Source organism: Strongylocentrotus purpuratus, unplaced genomic scaffold, assembly GCF_000002235.5.
Source record: "Strongylocentrotus purpuratus isolate Spur 01 unplaced genomic scaffold, Spur_5.0 spur5_contig_840, whole genome shotgun sequence".
NCBI classification, from domain to species: domain Eukaryota; kingdom Metazoa; phylum Echinodermata; class Echinoidea; order Camarodonta; family Strongylocentrotidae; genus Strongylocentrotus; species Strongylocentrotus purpuratus.
The window spans coordinates 270,126-285,935 of NW_022145547.1; the positions used below are offsets into that span (position 1 = coordinate 270,126).

The following is a 15,810-nucleotide window of genomic DNA, read 5'->3' on the forward strand; positions in this document are numbered from 1 at the left end:
ATTATATACCTACTGTATAGTCTACTATGTAAAGGGGCCCCGTTCACAAGCTGTGCTTCACTGGGGTCCCAAACCTATCATTCTTGTGTTCCTTGCTGTTATATCTTATACCATTGTTTATGTTTGATTTGGTTTGAATAATCTTGAACTTGAACTTGACTTGAACTTGAATTGGCAAAACTAAGTGATCAAATAAATGACATTGTGTATCAACAGATAAATGCAACCTTTTTGCCTTTACTAACATACTATACATTGCCTTTCGAGCTTGTGTGACCTGTTTAGCAAATGCTTTTTTAAAGTTACCATTATAATTAAACGTCACTCCTAAATATACAAAGTCATAAACAACTTCCAGTACACCACCATCATAAACAAATTCTGGAATTCTTATCAGCGAAAATTTACCGTCAGGATGTACGCCCTCTAGAGTCCTTATATAGATCTCTATTAGGGGTCACCTCGATCCTAGTTTTTAGTTGCCGTGGCCGAGAAATTAATCTAGGAGGATCCGGGAGCATATTTCCTCGTTTCAGGTAAGAAAATCACTTTGTCATTTTTTAAACGATGAGAAATAACGTCATGTGGAACCATGAGCTCCTTTGAAACTATCTTCCCTTTTTCTTAGTTTGCTCGATCGAGTTATGGTCGGCCACCTCGGCGGGATTCCCGGGCCAGCGCCGCTCCGCGCCGGAGCTGGCCTCCACGCCACGGCCACGGCAGTCTCTGCTGCTTACCTTATTAACTTTACTCTTTACTTTAGTGACAGGCGCGTAGCCAGGGGGGGGGGGGGGGGGGGGTGGGGCGGTGGGGGCGGTCGCCCCCCCCCCCCCCCAAAAAAAAAGAGAGAGAGAAAGAGAAGAAAAAAAGGAAGAGGACTTAGTCTAGAGTAAAGGAACCGGTAATCGGACAGCTCCAGTTTTCGGCCGATTGGTTGGACTTGGATGCAAGGTAAAATCCCTCTAAAATACATCGCATAATAGCATAACACATATCCCACACATACCATACGATGCCAGTGTCACTGAAGAACCACATTTGCAATGAAAAATATATCCTAAAATATCACATTTTAGCGATGTAATCGGCGGTCCCGCTACCCAAATCTGAAAAATCGAGTAGTCTAGAGTAGAGTCTCCGGTTTGCGGCATCGCCCGGTTTGCGGCCAGGGGTATTTGTTTTAAAAATGAAATGAATATGACTCGATAATAATCATTGAAACCTACCGTGGATTCCACGGTAAGTTCTGCTTTGCCGAAAACGTCCGTAGCAGGTGCTCCTGTCGGTACGGAGTATCCGTCAGCGATGTCAGAAATCTACGGCACCAGTCGCCGATGAAAATTCCAGCAGGTGCTAACTTTTAAGTTAAGAGATCGAGGCATGACTAGATCAATATTGTAGCTCTATTTGTCCGATATTTGTCCGATTGGAGGTGAAATTTGATGTTTTTGTGGAAGTATGATGGCTGTGGTCTGTCTCCTATCGCAGATATTTTGATTGTGCCACCGCATGGCCAGTTGCATGGGGTGGCCGCAAACCGGCACGTAATTACGTGTTTTTTCTGGTTTGCGGCGGGGGGGTGTTAATACACACATAACATGCGGGATCGTGTATGATGGTATGTGTGCTGATGTGTGTACCCGCTATGACCCGATAGTTTCTAGTAGTACTTACCCCCGGATGGGATGATCCATTCAAGGAAAAGGTGAAATTGTTTAAAACTTGACAAATTTACCGTAGCAACAGATAAACATGAGAATTTGGGTTACCCGTAGTAATTTGGTACATGCTTTCATCGTGACGTACGCGTGCCGCAAACCGGTAATGCGTGCCCGCAAACCGGGGAACTCGAAGCATTTCGAAACGTGGTCAATGCTGACCACGCTGTGGGTCAGTTAGGTTATTTGTGACTTCTATTTAATAAGTAAGTATATGGACTCTTTATTGAGGGTATTGAAGTATTTTGTGAGTATTCCAATAAAAATAGAATCGGCAGTTCCCGCCGATCGGCCGCAGACCGGAGCCACTACTCTATCTTACGCGTGTCTGTAAGAAATATGGGTACCATAAAATGAGCTTTATTTCAAGTATTTTTCAGATTTAGAGCCCGATTTTGTGCTAGTCGCAAGCTCAAAAGTATCTCATCGCATGTATTAAATCAATGCAGCCGCGCACCGCAACGCGCACACGATATCTCTGTCTAATTCAGATTCCAATATCCGATCACCGCAGTACTAGTTTTCGGCCTGGCGAGCTCCGGGGAGCTCCGGCGTGGGATATCTGCTCCGCCCGCTAGTGCTATAGATCAGCGCGGAAACGCACGGCGCGTGCGCGCGCTTCCTATTGACTTTGTACATGCTGCCGAAAACTGGTATGCTATGCCGAAAACTGACTCCGAAACAGTGAAAATTGAAATGAATATTGTCATGGCAATTCGTGATTTTTTTCTGGGATTCTTGTTTTGTTTAAATAATAATAATATTTGCTTCATGATTTGAACAAAAAATGATAATAAATAGGAAGTAAAGGGTCCAAAAAATAGGATTTTGTCTTAAGTGGCCGAAAACCGGCTCCTTTACTCTACTGGAAGAAGAAGAAGAAGAAGAGAAATTGCTTGGTGATTTATGAAATATGATGGCATATGATTATTGATTGCATTTGCGTTTGGTAGAGAGCCATGTTAAAAAAAAAACAGTATTATTGTCATGATGTAGACTCTACTTACTTGTGCCTGCGTCGCGCCTACGCTCTGGGTTTATTTCTTAGCCCGCTCTTCTTAGTCTTGCCTTGGTTTGGTCCCTGGCCTTTCCAATTAAGACTTGGTCAGTAAGTTAACCCAAAATTTGCCATCCATGCGTTCTTGATGATTAATGAACTAGATCTAGATCTAAGTCTGACTCTGAGATGTGATATCCATCAAAAAAAAATTTCACTCTGGCTCTCTTACGAGAATTTGCTTTGTTGATAATCATGATCCGATAGACTAGATCTAGAAATCTATTTACGAAAAAGGCTGGGTTTTTTACATCACATTCTCGAGTGACATGTATGAATGTCAAATCTTGAATGTTGACAGGGTAAGATATTAACAACCATTACTGTTCTTTTACCATTACACAGTGCACCATAGTTTGCATCCATCCAAATACAAGTTGCTCATATCAAACATGGTCATGAGAGGAAGGACATTCATCCTCATTACCTGTGTCCTTGGAGAGTTCTTTGGCTTGGCTATCTTCCTCAAAGGATTCTTCCCCTTGAAGGCTGCAATCCCTGGACATGCCACTTTCAGGAACCTCCCCGGCGAGCCAACGGCTGCAAGTGACAACTGGAAGAGGAAGGACTACGACACCGAGAGCTTCGGGGAGGACTTCCTCCAGGCCGCCGTGGACTTGAACGAAGCTGAAGAAGACGGAGGAAATCTCAACATTGAATTGGCGCCACCAGTCCGTCCAACGTTTGGCAAGATAGTCATTATGCTGATTGATGGCTTGAGAGCTGATTTTGTCGTAGGAGAAAGAGGTCCAGATTTGATGCCTTACACAAGAGGTTTGATAGACAAAGCAGAGACGAAGAGCTTTGTAGCCAAGGCCCATGTTCCAACTGTGACCATGCCTAGGATTAAGGTTTACACATTATCATATTTTAAACCTTCTGATACAAATATTATGGAAGGGAAAACTCTCATTGCCGAATCTTATATGGACACCTTGAATTAAAATCTGTGATTTTCTTAACAATTTTTATGCCTCCGTTACGAAGTAGCCGGAGGCATTATGTTTTCGGGTTGTCCGTCCGTACGTACGTACGTACGTCTGTACGTACGTACGTCCCGTTCTCGTGATCGCGTTATCTGAAGAACTGGTTGATGGATTCCTGCCAAACTTTGGTCATGTATGTATCTTGTAGAGCCGATGAACTGATTAGATTTTTGGGTTACGAGGTCAAAGGTCAAAGGTCAAAGGTCACAGGGCTCATTATGTATGCAAAACGAGCTCGTGATCGTGTTATCTGAAGAACTGGTAGATGGATTCCTGCCAAACTTTGGTCATGTATGTATCTTGTAGAGCCGATGAACTGATTAGAATTTGGGGTCACGAGGTCAAAGGTCAAAGGTCACAGGGCTCATTATGTATGCAAAACGAGCTCGTGATCGCGTTATCTGAAGAACCGATTGATGGATTGCTGCCAAACTTAGGTCATGTATGTTACTTGCAAAGCCGAAAAACTGATTAGATTTTGAGGTCACGAGGTCAAAGGTCAAAGGCCACAGGGCTCATTATGTATGCAAAACGAGCTTGTGATCGCGTTATCTGAAGAACTGGTAGATGGATTCCTGCCAAACTTTGGTCATGTATGTATCTTGTAGAGCCGATGAACTGATTAGAATTTGGGGTCACGAGGTCAAAGGTCAAAGGTCACAGGGCTCATTATGTATGCAAAACGAGCTCGTGATCGCGTTATCTGAAGAACCGATTGATGGATTGCTGCCAAACTTAGGTCATGTATGTTACTTGCAAAGCCGAAAAACTGATTAGATTTTGAGGTCACGAGGTCAAAGGTCAAAGGCCACAGGGCTCATTATGTATGCAAAACGAGCTTGTGATCGCGTTATCTGAAGAACCGATTGATGGATTGCTGCCAAACTTAGGTCATGTATGTTACTTGCAGAGCCAATGAACTGATTAGATGTAGGGGTCAAAAGGTCATGGGCTCATTATGTATGCAAAAATAGCTTGTAATCACAATATTCTGAGAACCTGTTAATGGATTACAATTGAACTTGAATTCGAAAAATTTCTTCTGTTTTGGTTTGTAAAATTGCTCTATGACGGAGGCATCATTTTCGACAGCGCGCAGTCGAAGTTCCATCTATTTTTTTCAGATTTAGGGCAGATATTCAGATGCTAGAAAAGGTATTGATACCTTCAGAGATGAAGGCAACATTTTATATTTTAAAAAACCTGACACATGTTAGAAGTAGAAATTAAGGAAATATTGAATCTACAGTAGAAAAATCAACGTCTTCCATTTCTTTGCATGCCCCTTCTTTTATTTGTGAAAAAACAAACTATGTTCCATTTTTCTAGTATGGACAATGCATTTATATTTATTCTTATTTACAGGTATATATATAGAGCATTTATTCACTGAAGGAAGGGTTCTAGGTTCAATCCATCTCGTGAGATAATTCAAAATCGGATTAAGGAATATACACGTACAGTTACTTGATTAAATATCTAACTTATGTGGTGTGCCTTACTGATTATCCAACAGGGCATCACGACTGGGACAGTTCCTGGGTTTATTGACTTTGTGATCAACCTAGATTCCAAAGCTCTTCAAGAGGACAACATCATCCTTCAGATGTACCTGAGTCAGAAGAGGATTCATCTCTATGGCGATGATACATGGATGAGGATGTTCCCGGGCCAGTTTCACAAGACGGACGGAACCACATCCTTCTTTGTTACTGATTACACTGAGGTAACACGGGGAAGTTGATTAGAGTGAGAGTGAGAATGGGAATAAAATGGTCGGACAGAGAAAGGTATATCATATTTACAAAAAATGTTTAGAGATTTATAGGAAGATTCATAGAGAGAAAAAGGGACAGACAGAGATTTAGGGGGCAGAAATTAAGGATTCAATTCAATTCAAAGTAGCAATTAGTATTTCTTCAAAAATATTTGTCATATTTGACAAACTGCTCAAATTGTTAATAGTAAATAACCCAAACATAATTTTGGAAAGAAGAAGGCTTGAATTTTTTAAGCATCAATTTGTCAGGCCTGATAAAACCCTGATTTAAATCGGTTTCCCGATTTTTTTTTTTTTTTTTTACCAGATTTTTTTTCTTCCCTATTTTATCCTGATTTTCCCGATTTCCCCCTTAGTTTCTCTATTCTTCCCTATTTTGCCCTATTTGGCCCCCAATTTTCTTTATCGAAAGGGGGGAATGTTGTTAGATGCCATTTTTTCCCCGCGAATCCCCTTCTTTTTTTTTAACTCAAGGGGGGCGTGGTCGAGGGGAAAACAAAAAACCTTTTTTTTTTTTAGTGCTCACTATCACCCCTGATTTGTGTTGTGTATACCAGAATGGAAGAGAGGAAAGGGTGAGAAAGGGATAAAGAACTTGAAATAAAGAGATAGGAAGTGTATGATGAAGACCTGTTTACTTTGTATAAAGAAATCTTTGAAATATAGTTATGTTAGATATGTATTGAATGTTGTAATGATGTGTACGATTTCAGAATAGATTTTAAAATTTCTCTGCTATGGTTTAAAGTCAATACTGTGTTCTTTGTTTTATAAAAAATATAGAAAATACTTCATTTTACTATTTTACAAATAGTCTAGATCATTAAAATGCACTGCTTTGACATGCCATGTATATCTCCCAAGGTTGACAATAATGTGACCCGAAACGTGGAGCCTGCCCTCAAGAACTCCTCTGACTGGGATGCCATCATCCTTCACTACCTTGGTCTGGATCACATTGGTCATCTGGGTGGACCTTACAGTCCTCTGGTCAAGCCAAAGCTACGAGAGATGGACAACATTCTCAAGAAAATTCATCAAACTTTGCTGAAGCAGGTGGGGTGACTATATATAATCAGTTGTCTTTTATTTATTGTTTGAGATAGCAAAACTCATTGTATGCCATTAAGTTGTATTTAAGCCATGCTGATGTTTGTTCACTATGGTTGGGGAGATAACTTTTATCATTATATTTGAATCAGAAAATTATGTAGGTAGCAAAATGAAGTAGCAAGTAAAGGCTCACTTGGACTACAAGAAGCATCATTTGAAAACCATTGTTTTGAACATACATGTATGTAGGACCATAATAATTAAAGGGATCGTTTAACAATGTTAAATATGAGATACACGGCCATACGTGTTATCAGTGTCTGTGATATGGTGTAATATTGAAGCCCTAAAAAAATTGCGCTTCAAAATGATCAAGAAGTGCCTCAAAAAAGTAAAAAATCTTTGAGTGACCGGTTTTACCATACTCGTTTTCCCCAATAGACTGTAGTGTTATGAAAACCGTCAGGCGAACGGTTTTCAAAATGTGTAATTCCAATCATAAATATCTTGATAATCAGAGAGGCGATCGGCTTGTGAAAGTCATGGGGTTCCTGACTGACCTAAAGGTTTATAAATATCATTGCATCATGAGCTAAATCCAGAATTTTATTTCAGAATCTGAGACAAAGTTACCGGATCCCTTTAAGGCCTTTAGCTATTACACATCCATTGACTAGGCTACATGACATTGCAATGTTAGCGAGAAGTGGGATAACACTTTAAAATGTATAAACATTGGAAGTTCTGCCATTTGCATACAAAGCTTTTTTTCATGCAACTTCAGTCTACTTATTACTTTTAATACTGCCACACTATTTTGTACATTGACAAACACTTATGACAAGGGTTGAAATACTTCAGAAGCACAAACAGGTGCTTCCAGCCAATACAAAGTGCAATTAGTATTACAATTTCTTTATTATTGCAGTTATTGGTAATGACTTCTGTTCTTGTACCTGACTCTTTCACAATTTCTATTCTCGCCGATCATTTTTACAGGATGATGAGAATTCCCTGCCCTCGTTGCTCCTCCTCTGCGGTGACCATGGGATGAGTGAAGCAGGTAGCCATGGAGGAGCATCAAGGGGCGAAGTTCTCACCCCCTTGGTCTTCATCAGCTCTGCATACTCTGGAGGCAAAGGTACAATCAGTCAAAACATACACAGAAAGATGGGAGGCATTTAGTTGTACATGGAAAGTTGGAAATAAAGCCAAACCTGTGTACAAAAACAATCAAATAAGACAATTAGTGGTCTTTAACCAGAAGAATTTTATTTACTGGACCCTTTTAGCTCCTTTAATGCAGTACTACAGTTGTCAAAGAGATTCACCACTCAAGGAAAACAAAATTTAATCTTTGTAGACAGGTAGCCCTTGTATGAAGCTGGTTCGGTTTAAACAGGTTTGAATAACAAATTGAATTTTGCTCCGAGATTCAGAACTTTGCATTCTTCTGGAAAATAATGCTAATAGAGGTTCCCTAAACATTTTAATTTTGAAAGGAACATTATGATAGAAAAAAATGAATTCTTAAGGCGAACAAAAGTGAAGAAGAAGGAAAGCTCTTTGTGACTTGTTTGAGCATTTCATGTAATGAAAATTTATGAAAGAGCAATGCATATTACAAGGTGATCCACAATCCAGATCTATGATCCTATCTGGATTTTCAGTTGGAAGAGTACAAATTTTGGTGTCTTTTTTATTTTACTTGAAAAGTAGATGTTTTAAGCATCTTATGCACATCAGTATCGTGCACAACTGGCAATGAAATCTTCTTGAAGGGTAACATATTTTTTCTCGTAAATTGTCTTCTCTCTCTCTACTTCAGGTATGAAGGCAACTATTCTCGATGTCCTGCAAATAGACATGGCGCCGACCCTCTCCCTCCTCCTGGGCCATCCCATCCCTCAGAACAGCCTTGGTTGCGCAATACCACAGGTCCTCAATGGTAGCCTGGCCATGCGTGAACAACTGAGGGCGCTGCAGCTCAATGGATACCAGCTCATGGCCGTACATCAGAAAAACGCAGGCAAAAGTGATGAAGGTGAGGATAGGAATAGGAACAAAGGCGGTTTTTATGAAAGTGTTCAGGCTTAATCCTAACGAAGTGGGTAGAGTTCTTTTAGGCCACTGATTTACGGAGCACTAAATGTTGACCATAATTGTCTAACTTAATGAACAAATTAAAAAAAAATGTTTGAATAATTTTCTTATTTTCATCATCAAGTAGATCTGCTGCATCTTGCACCTCATGAATAACCTTATCAAAATGAAATATTTGAACGCTAAAGACTTACCATGTAATAAGTTTGTAATTTTCATTCAAAAGCTCTTTTTTGTAAATTTGAATACAAGAGTTGTGACTTATGCCAATACAATGTTAGATTATGTGCCATTTGACTGAATTTCTTTACATTTTTTATGCACAGATGCCAAACTAAAGCTGATGCAGGCTGTGAGACTCCACAGTAGGTGGCTGAATACAGAGACATCTCTCACTTCTCAGAATCAGTTGAACATAGGTGAGAGGGCTGTGGAGCAGTATGTAGTAGCCCTGCATACCATGAGAGATAGGATCACCAGCACGCTCTCTCAGTATGACATGCATGCTATGGCATCAGGTATGCTGCTACTCTGGATGGTAAGAATGGTGATCATTTTCTAGGATTAAGGATTACTGATACATAGCACAAGTTATAAATTAGATGGGATATACCACCCCACCCATTGATATATGGACATTACCTTGGTCCTATTATGACAAATTCTTTGGTGTAAAGAATTAAGTTTAGATTGGAGATGGTAGAATCACACTTTTTACAGTGACAGGAATTTTTTATTATCCTTCCCAATAGCCTGTTGCTAGATTCAACCTAGTCTCTCCCAGCAATTCTCTAGGGCAGTTAAGTTAAGTGAGAAGTGCCTTCCAGAAATGTTTGACCCATCATCTTATCAGCTAACTGAATCTCTCTCAAAAAAAGACCAAATATAATTTGAAGGAATTTAATACCCACCCTCTTTGCAGGTCTTCATTTTGCTTGTTATTGAGATGGGCTCCTCCCAAGCCAACCGGCCCAGCTCCCATCTCACCAACGCAGCCGCAGCCATCCTCGTCTGTTGCCTAGTAACAAGTGTCATCCAGATCGGGATGTGTAGTGGCCTTGGTGGAGAGAACAGGGATGTCCTCTGCTCAGGATCCAGCACATCTCTATTTCTTTTCTTGATGTTTGTGATGATCTGCGGATTCTGCATGATGGTGTTGGCATTGACTCCTCTCAACGCTTATGCCCATTTCATTGAAACCACCAAGGTAGGTTTTTGTGTGATACTGGTGGTTAGGAAACTGGTGGTTTATCGTGTCAGTTATTTTACATGCCCAACAGAGCTGACCATACTCACTATCTATGTGCTATATGATAAAAAAATGTGAATGGTAATATGCTTTATACATTAAACATTTTCTTTTTTTTAAACACTAAGGCTTGCCATATCGCATATGGACAAGCATATAATGACTTCTGTATAAATGCCATCTGTCTGAAATGGTCAATGGTCACTTTCATTGACTCATCTGAGAAGAATTGGTATTGTATAACTTGTCTGAAAAAGCCACCTTTAAACAGTGGCCACTTATGCTTTTCTGGGTAGACAAATTAATCTCTACCTGTGTTCAGATATTCCATCTTTGTTTACTCACATTTGAATCAAACGTAAAAAATATTACTGAAACACTATGGCATAGGTGATTGCAATCATTGCACACTTGTTGCAACATCACATATTTATTTTCTGTTTCTATTCATCAGAACCCTGCATTAACCATTACTGAAGTGAGCTTGATAGGAGGCAGTATTCTCCACACCTACAGCCTTGCCTCCAGCAGTTTTGTTGAGGAGGAGCACCAGACTTGGTACTTCAACACCATGACTCTAATGCTGGGCATGTGTCTGTCCTGCTGTGTGTCCTGTAACATGAGACTAAGCAGCGTTGCCTTTCTGTGCACATGTCTAATGAGGGTGCTGAGAGCATGGAATCAGACCGGTGTGGAGTGGGCCAATCTACCAGACATAGGAGACTGGTTTGTAAGGTAGGTTATGTGATAGTGGTATAGAGATGGTAGTGTGTCATTGGTATAAATATCTCCTATTCATAAAATGTCTCACTGCCTTCAGGCTGTTGAAAAGAAGTTATAATGATTTGAAAGGAGCATTGTAATAAGTTTTTTTCTTCTCTCTCTCTCCTTTTTAAGCTAAGATACAAATGAAGAACTATAGTTACATCATTTTATTTTAGCAGTTCACACCGAGCTTGAATTCATTTGCCTGCCTGTTTTGTTTTTAGTGGGTTGAGTACACAATCTGTTACATACTAGAGAGTACATTGTAGTACGCCAAGTGTTATCCAGCAAAGATTCTGTTCTCCTTTTCAGCATGTTTAAGCAATTTAATTTGTGAATTCTATTTATATTTTCAAAATAATCTCAGGCGTGTGCCCTGTTTCATAAAAATGTTATCAGTAACAAATGCTAGATTTCTATGAAAAATTTGCTCTCAGCCAATCAGATGACATGATTTCAGTAGCTTATAACAGTAGCTTGTAACTTGTCATTGATAACAAGTTTTATGAAACAGGGCCCAGGTCATTGTCTCTATTTCTGACTATTATTTGATTCTTCTCTCTTTCTCCTAGGCCTGAAAATATATCCTACCTGTCAGCTCTGTTACCAGTGTGTTTGATCATCATCTATGTCACAATGGTTCTGGATAGGAGGAAGCATCTACCCTTCATGATTGTATCATTCATTGGGACAGTACTGTACAGGAATGCAATAGGGGCCATCGTCCTACCAGTCGCTATTCCATCATCTCCCAAGTAAGCTGTTCTCTATACTCCTCCACCTCTAGAGGAATAACCATACCGATATGTTTATGGAACATAATGAAACTTCAAGAGCATGAGAGAAAGTCATTGATTTGTGTGCTGGTATCTTGTGAAGTTTCAGCCAAATTAAATGTGGACAAATTCATTTAGAAGGGAGCAGAATAAAAAGCTGATCTCGAAGTAATGTAATGGAATAGCATTTTATGAGAAAAAAATCTGAATAGTTTACACTCTTGTACATGTATATGAATCAGCACAATAAAATATAAAGAAACCATGGTTAAAATCATTTTCACTGAAGAGCACACCTAAGATTTCCTCGTGATACATAATCTGAACAGGAAGTAGACATATTAAACAATACAAATACATTGAGATGGATAAAGTTACAAAGGATTAGTATTGATATTCGCTTGCTAGTTATTCCATTTTTTATCAGAGATTTGTGAATGTTCTTCATGTTTTACTCGTATCTTGCCAGGGGAATCTTAGAAGCCTGGTTTACCTATGCTACCATCATCGTCTCCCTCCTTGCCACAGCATTCAAGTGCGTCCGGGTCATCAGAGCAGGCCCATTTCTCCCTATTCCAGATGGGACCATGGAGAATGGGACTGCATCACCCCATCATCACCCTGGAGGCGTTGCAGGCATCATCTTGGAGGACTTCCACTCTTCCCTGCTGATGCTGGTCGCTCTCATCCTGAGGCCTCATAACGGTGCAGTGGTGGCCATCTTGGTATTGCTGCAGTACTGTCTTCATAGGCATCTGTTACCATGGTTACAGTGGAAGGTGTGGGTCGTGACCCTGGTGCATGTGTGGATGGGACAGGCTGCTTTTTATGCTCAGGTACTTTTTTTGCTGTGACAAATATTGTAACCCTTTTATTTATGACTTGCACGTATTTGTGAATTTCTGTGACATGTGTTATATGACAAGTGAAAGCAGACACGATGGCACAAGTGTAAACATTGCTTACAGAGTTAGGGAAGAACTTAAGCCCCAATTTTCGTAAAATATAATGTGAATGAACTTTGATTGTATTTTATTATCAAACCTCATCAATTCTTAATAATGATTACGATTTATATTTTTTTGTAGGGATTCTTTATTATCAAACCTCATCAATTCTTAATGATGAATTACAATTTATATTTTTCTGTAGGGATTCTTTATTTGCATCATGCCATAGTTGGACATTTTGAATACATAGTTATTTGTCATGCAATATGCGTGATGGAATTATTTGTTTATGTTTTGTCTGTAGGGTAATTCTAACAATGCAGCTAGCATGGATATATCAGCTGGCTATGTTGGTTTGGACGGGTATAACCTCATCCTAGCTGGATCTCTCACTCTCATCTCAACCTATGCTGGTCCATTGCTCTGGTTCACCAAGCTAGCTGGTTATCTTACTACACATCATATACAGAGGTCAGTGTACTTTATAGTGGTTAGAACTCAGGCATAAGATTGCCCTAGCGATCTGGGAATAGTTGGATATTTAAAAAAAAAGGGGGGGGGGAGTGGTTGGAGGGCACCAAGCTCTGCCAGCAACTTGTGCACCCACAATTTTTGAACTGTAGAAACAAAAATCATTTATTCAAGAAAAAAAAGCAGCCAGCCTGCTCGTCGAATGATGTACCTAAAATATACAGGCCTGTGTATAGGAATCATAGACTTACAAACTTGATAGATATTGCAAATTAGCTGGTTTCTTAACCACTTTTAATATATAGTTTACTGAAAAAACAGGAAGATTGGTTGTTCAACCTTTTCAAGCCCACTGTATTTTGAAGGGGTATGTTGATAGAGCAGACGATATCTCCCTCCTACTCCCCTCATTTTGATTGTATTCAAATTGCGTGCATCAAGCAGAATGGAAAGACCTTTGGTTGGGTCACTTGTAATTATGATTCATGAAAGTTGTAAAATTGTTATTTGACATAAAATATTTCCACTGGTAATAAAACCCCTTACTTTCCCCGTCATTTCAAAACAGATTCTCCAGTGCTGTCGAGGAGTCTTGCTTTACTCTGGCCCTCAGCCGTGGTCTACCCATCGCAGCCTACACAGTCCTTGCCACCATTCAGCGCTACCATCTCTTTGTATGGAGTGTATTCTCCCCCAAGCTTCTCTACGATGGGGTCCATACAAGCTTGGTGTGTGGTCTGATCCTACTTGTGTTGGCTCTTAGCTGGACCTACGACCGGGTGTCTAGACCACAGAAAGAGGAGCTTTATTCCAGATAACAAAGTTATTCAGAAGATTCTATTTATTGAAAATTTATCATTCAAAAAGATTGTTGTTCAGCGCTATCATCTGTCCATATGGAGTGTATTCTCTTCCAAGCTTCTCTACCATAGGGTCCATACAAGCTTGGTATGTGGTCTGCTCCTTCTGGCTCTAGCCGTCAGCTGGATCTACGTCAGGGTGGGTGTGTTGAGACAAGGTCAAGAGGAGCTTTATTCCAGATAACAAAGTTATTCAGAATACGCTATTTATTTAAAATTTATCATTCCGAAAGATTCAAATGTAAATATTAGAATAATATGCATATATTTTAAAAATTCTTAGAACCTTTGGTGCTTGAAATTGTTTTAAGACTTTCCTTTTTCTTGTTCTGTGCAGTCAGCTCTTTGCAAATGCAGATGCATGTACATTAGGTGAACAGAGAGAAAAACCTCTACAAGGTTTCTAGATGTGTGAGAAGTCTCGTGAATTGATATTACGCCATGACATGGTGAGTCTATTGTGCAATATATGATTGAAATGGAGGAAACTGTTGGCCCATTCATACCTCGACTTGAAAAGAATCTTGCAATGAAAGAGATTGAATAAAGAAACAGAAAAGAGACTGTGGCACTGAATGTCCAATGATTTAACAGCTCATTCACCACATCAAATACTCATCTGTTTTCTCTCCATTTAATTTCTTCTATCCATGAATCAGTAGTGGAGTCATGATTTCGCTTGTTCTTCCTTGTTAATATGTAAAAATTTAAAATCTCCTCTTTGCTCTTGTTAATATGTTTTTTATGGTTTTATATTTTCTGTAAACATTTATTGAACCTTTACTCAAACTCTGTTTTTTTTTTAAATCACCGTACAATCTCATTCATATACAACAATTAGTGGTTAGGGGATAAAGGACTTGCCAAACAGTAAACACTATTGTCAACATCAATTGGATGTTAAGCAGTAACCATAGTTTTTTATTCACCCACAATCACATGGTATCTTTTATGTGGCAAAAAGTTCCATTTTCCATTATTTTGAATTCCTTTTCAAAACAATACTTGACACTGTTATTCACATCTATGTTATTTGTACTTTTCTACAACAATACCATCTTGAAGGTCATATGTGTATGTTGAGTGTTTTAATTCAGAATGAAGTGCCTTGATGATATTTACAATTTATTTATTGGTGCTGCAATCATAATATGCCATTTACCGGTATGTCTTTTCACCAATAACCACCTTTCAATATTGCTGGGCTTTCTGTGGAAGATTTTAGTTGCAATAGTATTCCATGATACACGATTTGATTTTTGTTCTGTTATTGTGTAATTAAGTGCATATATTTGCTAACTGTTATTTGTTTACAAGTTTGATATTGATGGACATCGCAATCACATTTTTAGATGCTCCTCAGACTTCTGATAAATAAATTTGATTTTATTTATTAATGTTTAATTTTATACTAGCTCAATTTGATTTTGAAATGTCATGGTTCATACTATGATAAGATAGAAAGGTTTGTAGAGAGACTGTTCTCCGTCCGGGAGATCATTCTGAATTAGTAGTCTAAACTTTTAATTGATCCTAGTCCATACTTTTAACCTCCTCAAATTTCTTTTTTTACTTCTTCTCCTTCTGTTAGTTTTTCCTTCATCAATTAGACATTTTCATTTCACCATTCCCACTATTTTATCATGTGGCTCATGATTAAGGGTTAGCTTCAATTATTTTGAAAAAATGCAGATGGTGCATATAGATTTTTTGCTCACTTCTTTGTACTGCAATATGACTGAAATTGTGTATACAGTCTATATGTGATGATAGAATTTATTATCCTTTGAAATAATGATTTTAAATAAATAAGATTATGATGACACTTATCGAGTATCTTCTTGTGTATTTAATGTATTGAAAATCAAGGTTCAAAGTCTTTTAAATGAGATTATCAAGGGTGGGGGGGGGGGGGTAATTAGAGTCTGATTGAAAGAGATGAAAGAATAAGTGGATGGAACATAGTTATACAACAGAGGGCATTGTAGAAAAATCGAGAGAGGACTGTACATTAAAGAAAAATTGAGTGAATGAATGTTAGT

General features: G+C 39.0%; 1 protein-coding gene across 1 annotated transcript; it reads left to right on the forward strand.

The window, feature by feature from the left end:
* The first annotated feature begins 461 nt into the window (after positions 1 to 461).
* On the forward strand, positions 462 to 15,568 carry LOC590583 (GPI ethanolamine phosphate transferase 2). Its single transcript, XM_003725965.3, has 13 exons — positions 462 to 536; positions 3,121 to 3,626; positions 5,278 to 5,487; positions 6,406 to 6,597; positions 7,594 to 7,735; positions 8,423 to 8,638; positions 9,024 to 9,235; positions 9,620 to 9,904; positions 10,401 to 10,681; positions 11,284 to 11,466; positions 11,957 to 12,323; positions 12,742 to 12,908; positions 13,477 to 15,568. Exons 2-13 carry the CDS (start codon positions 3,168 to 3,170, stop codon positions 13,724 to 13,726), a joined length of 2,964 nt encoding a protein of 987 aa, XP_003726013.1. The 5' UTR covers positions 462 to 536; positions 3,121 to 3,167; the 3' UTR covers positions 13,727 to 15,568.
* Positions 15,569 to 15,810: the final 242 nt, after the last annotated feature.

Coding starts and splice junctions, on each gene's coding strand:
- LOC590583 (XM_003725965.3), top strand. CDS start 3,168: ATGGTCATGAGAGGAAGGACATTCATCCTCATTACCTGTGTCCTTGGA. Junction 8,639..9,023: donor CGCAGGCAAAAGTGATGAAG/GTGAGGATAGGA, acceptor TTTTATGCACAG/ATGCCAAACTAAAGCTGATG. Junction 12,909..13,476: donor ACTACACATCATATACAGAG/GTCAGTGTACTT, acceptor ATTTCAAAACAG/ATTCTCCAGTGCTGTCGAGG.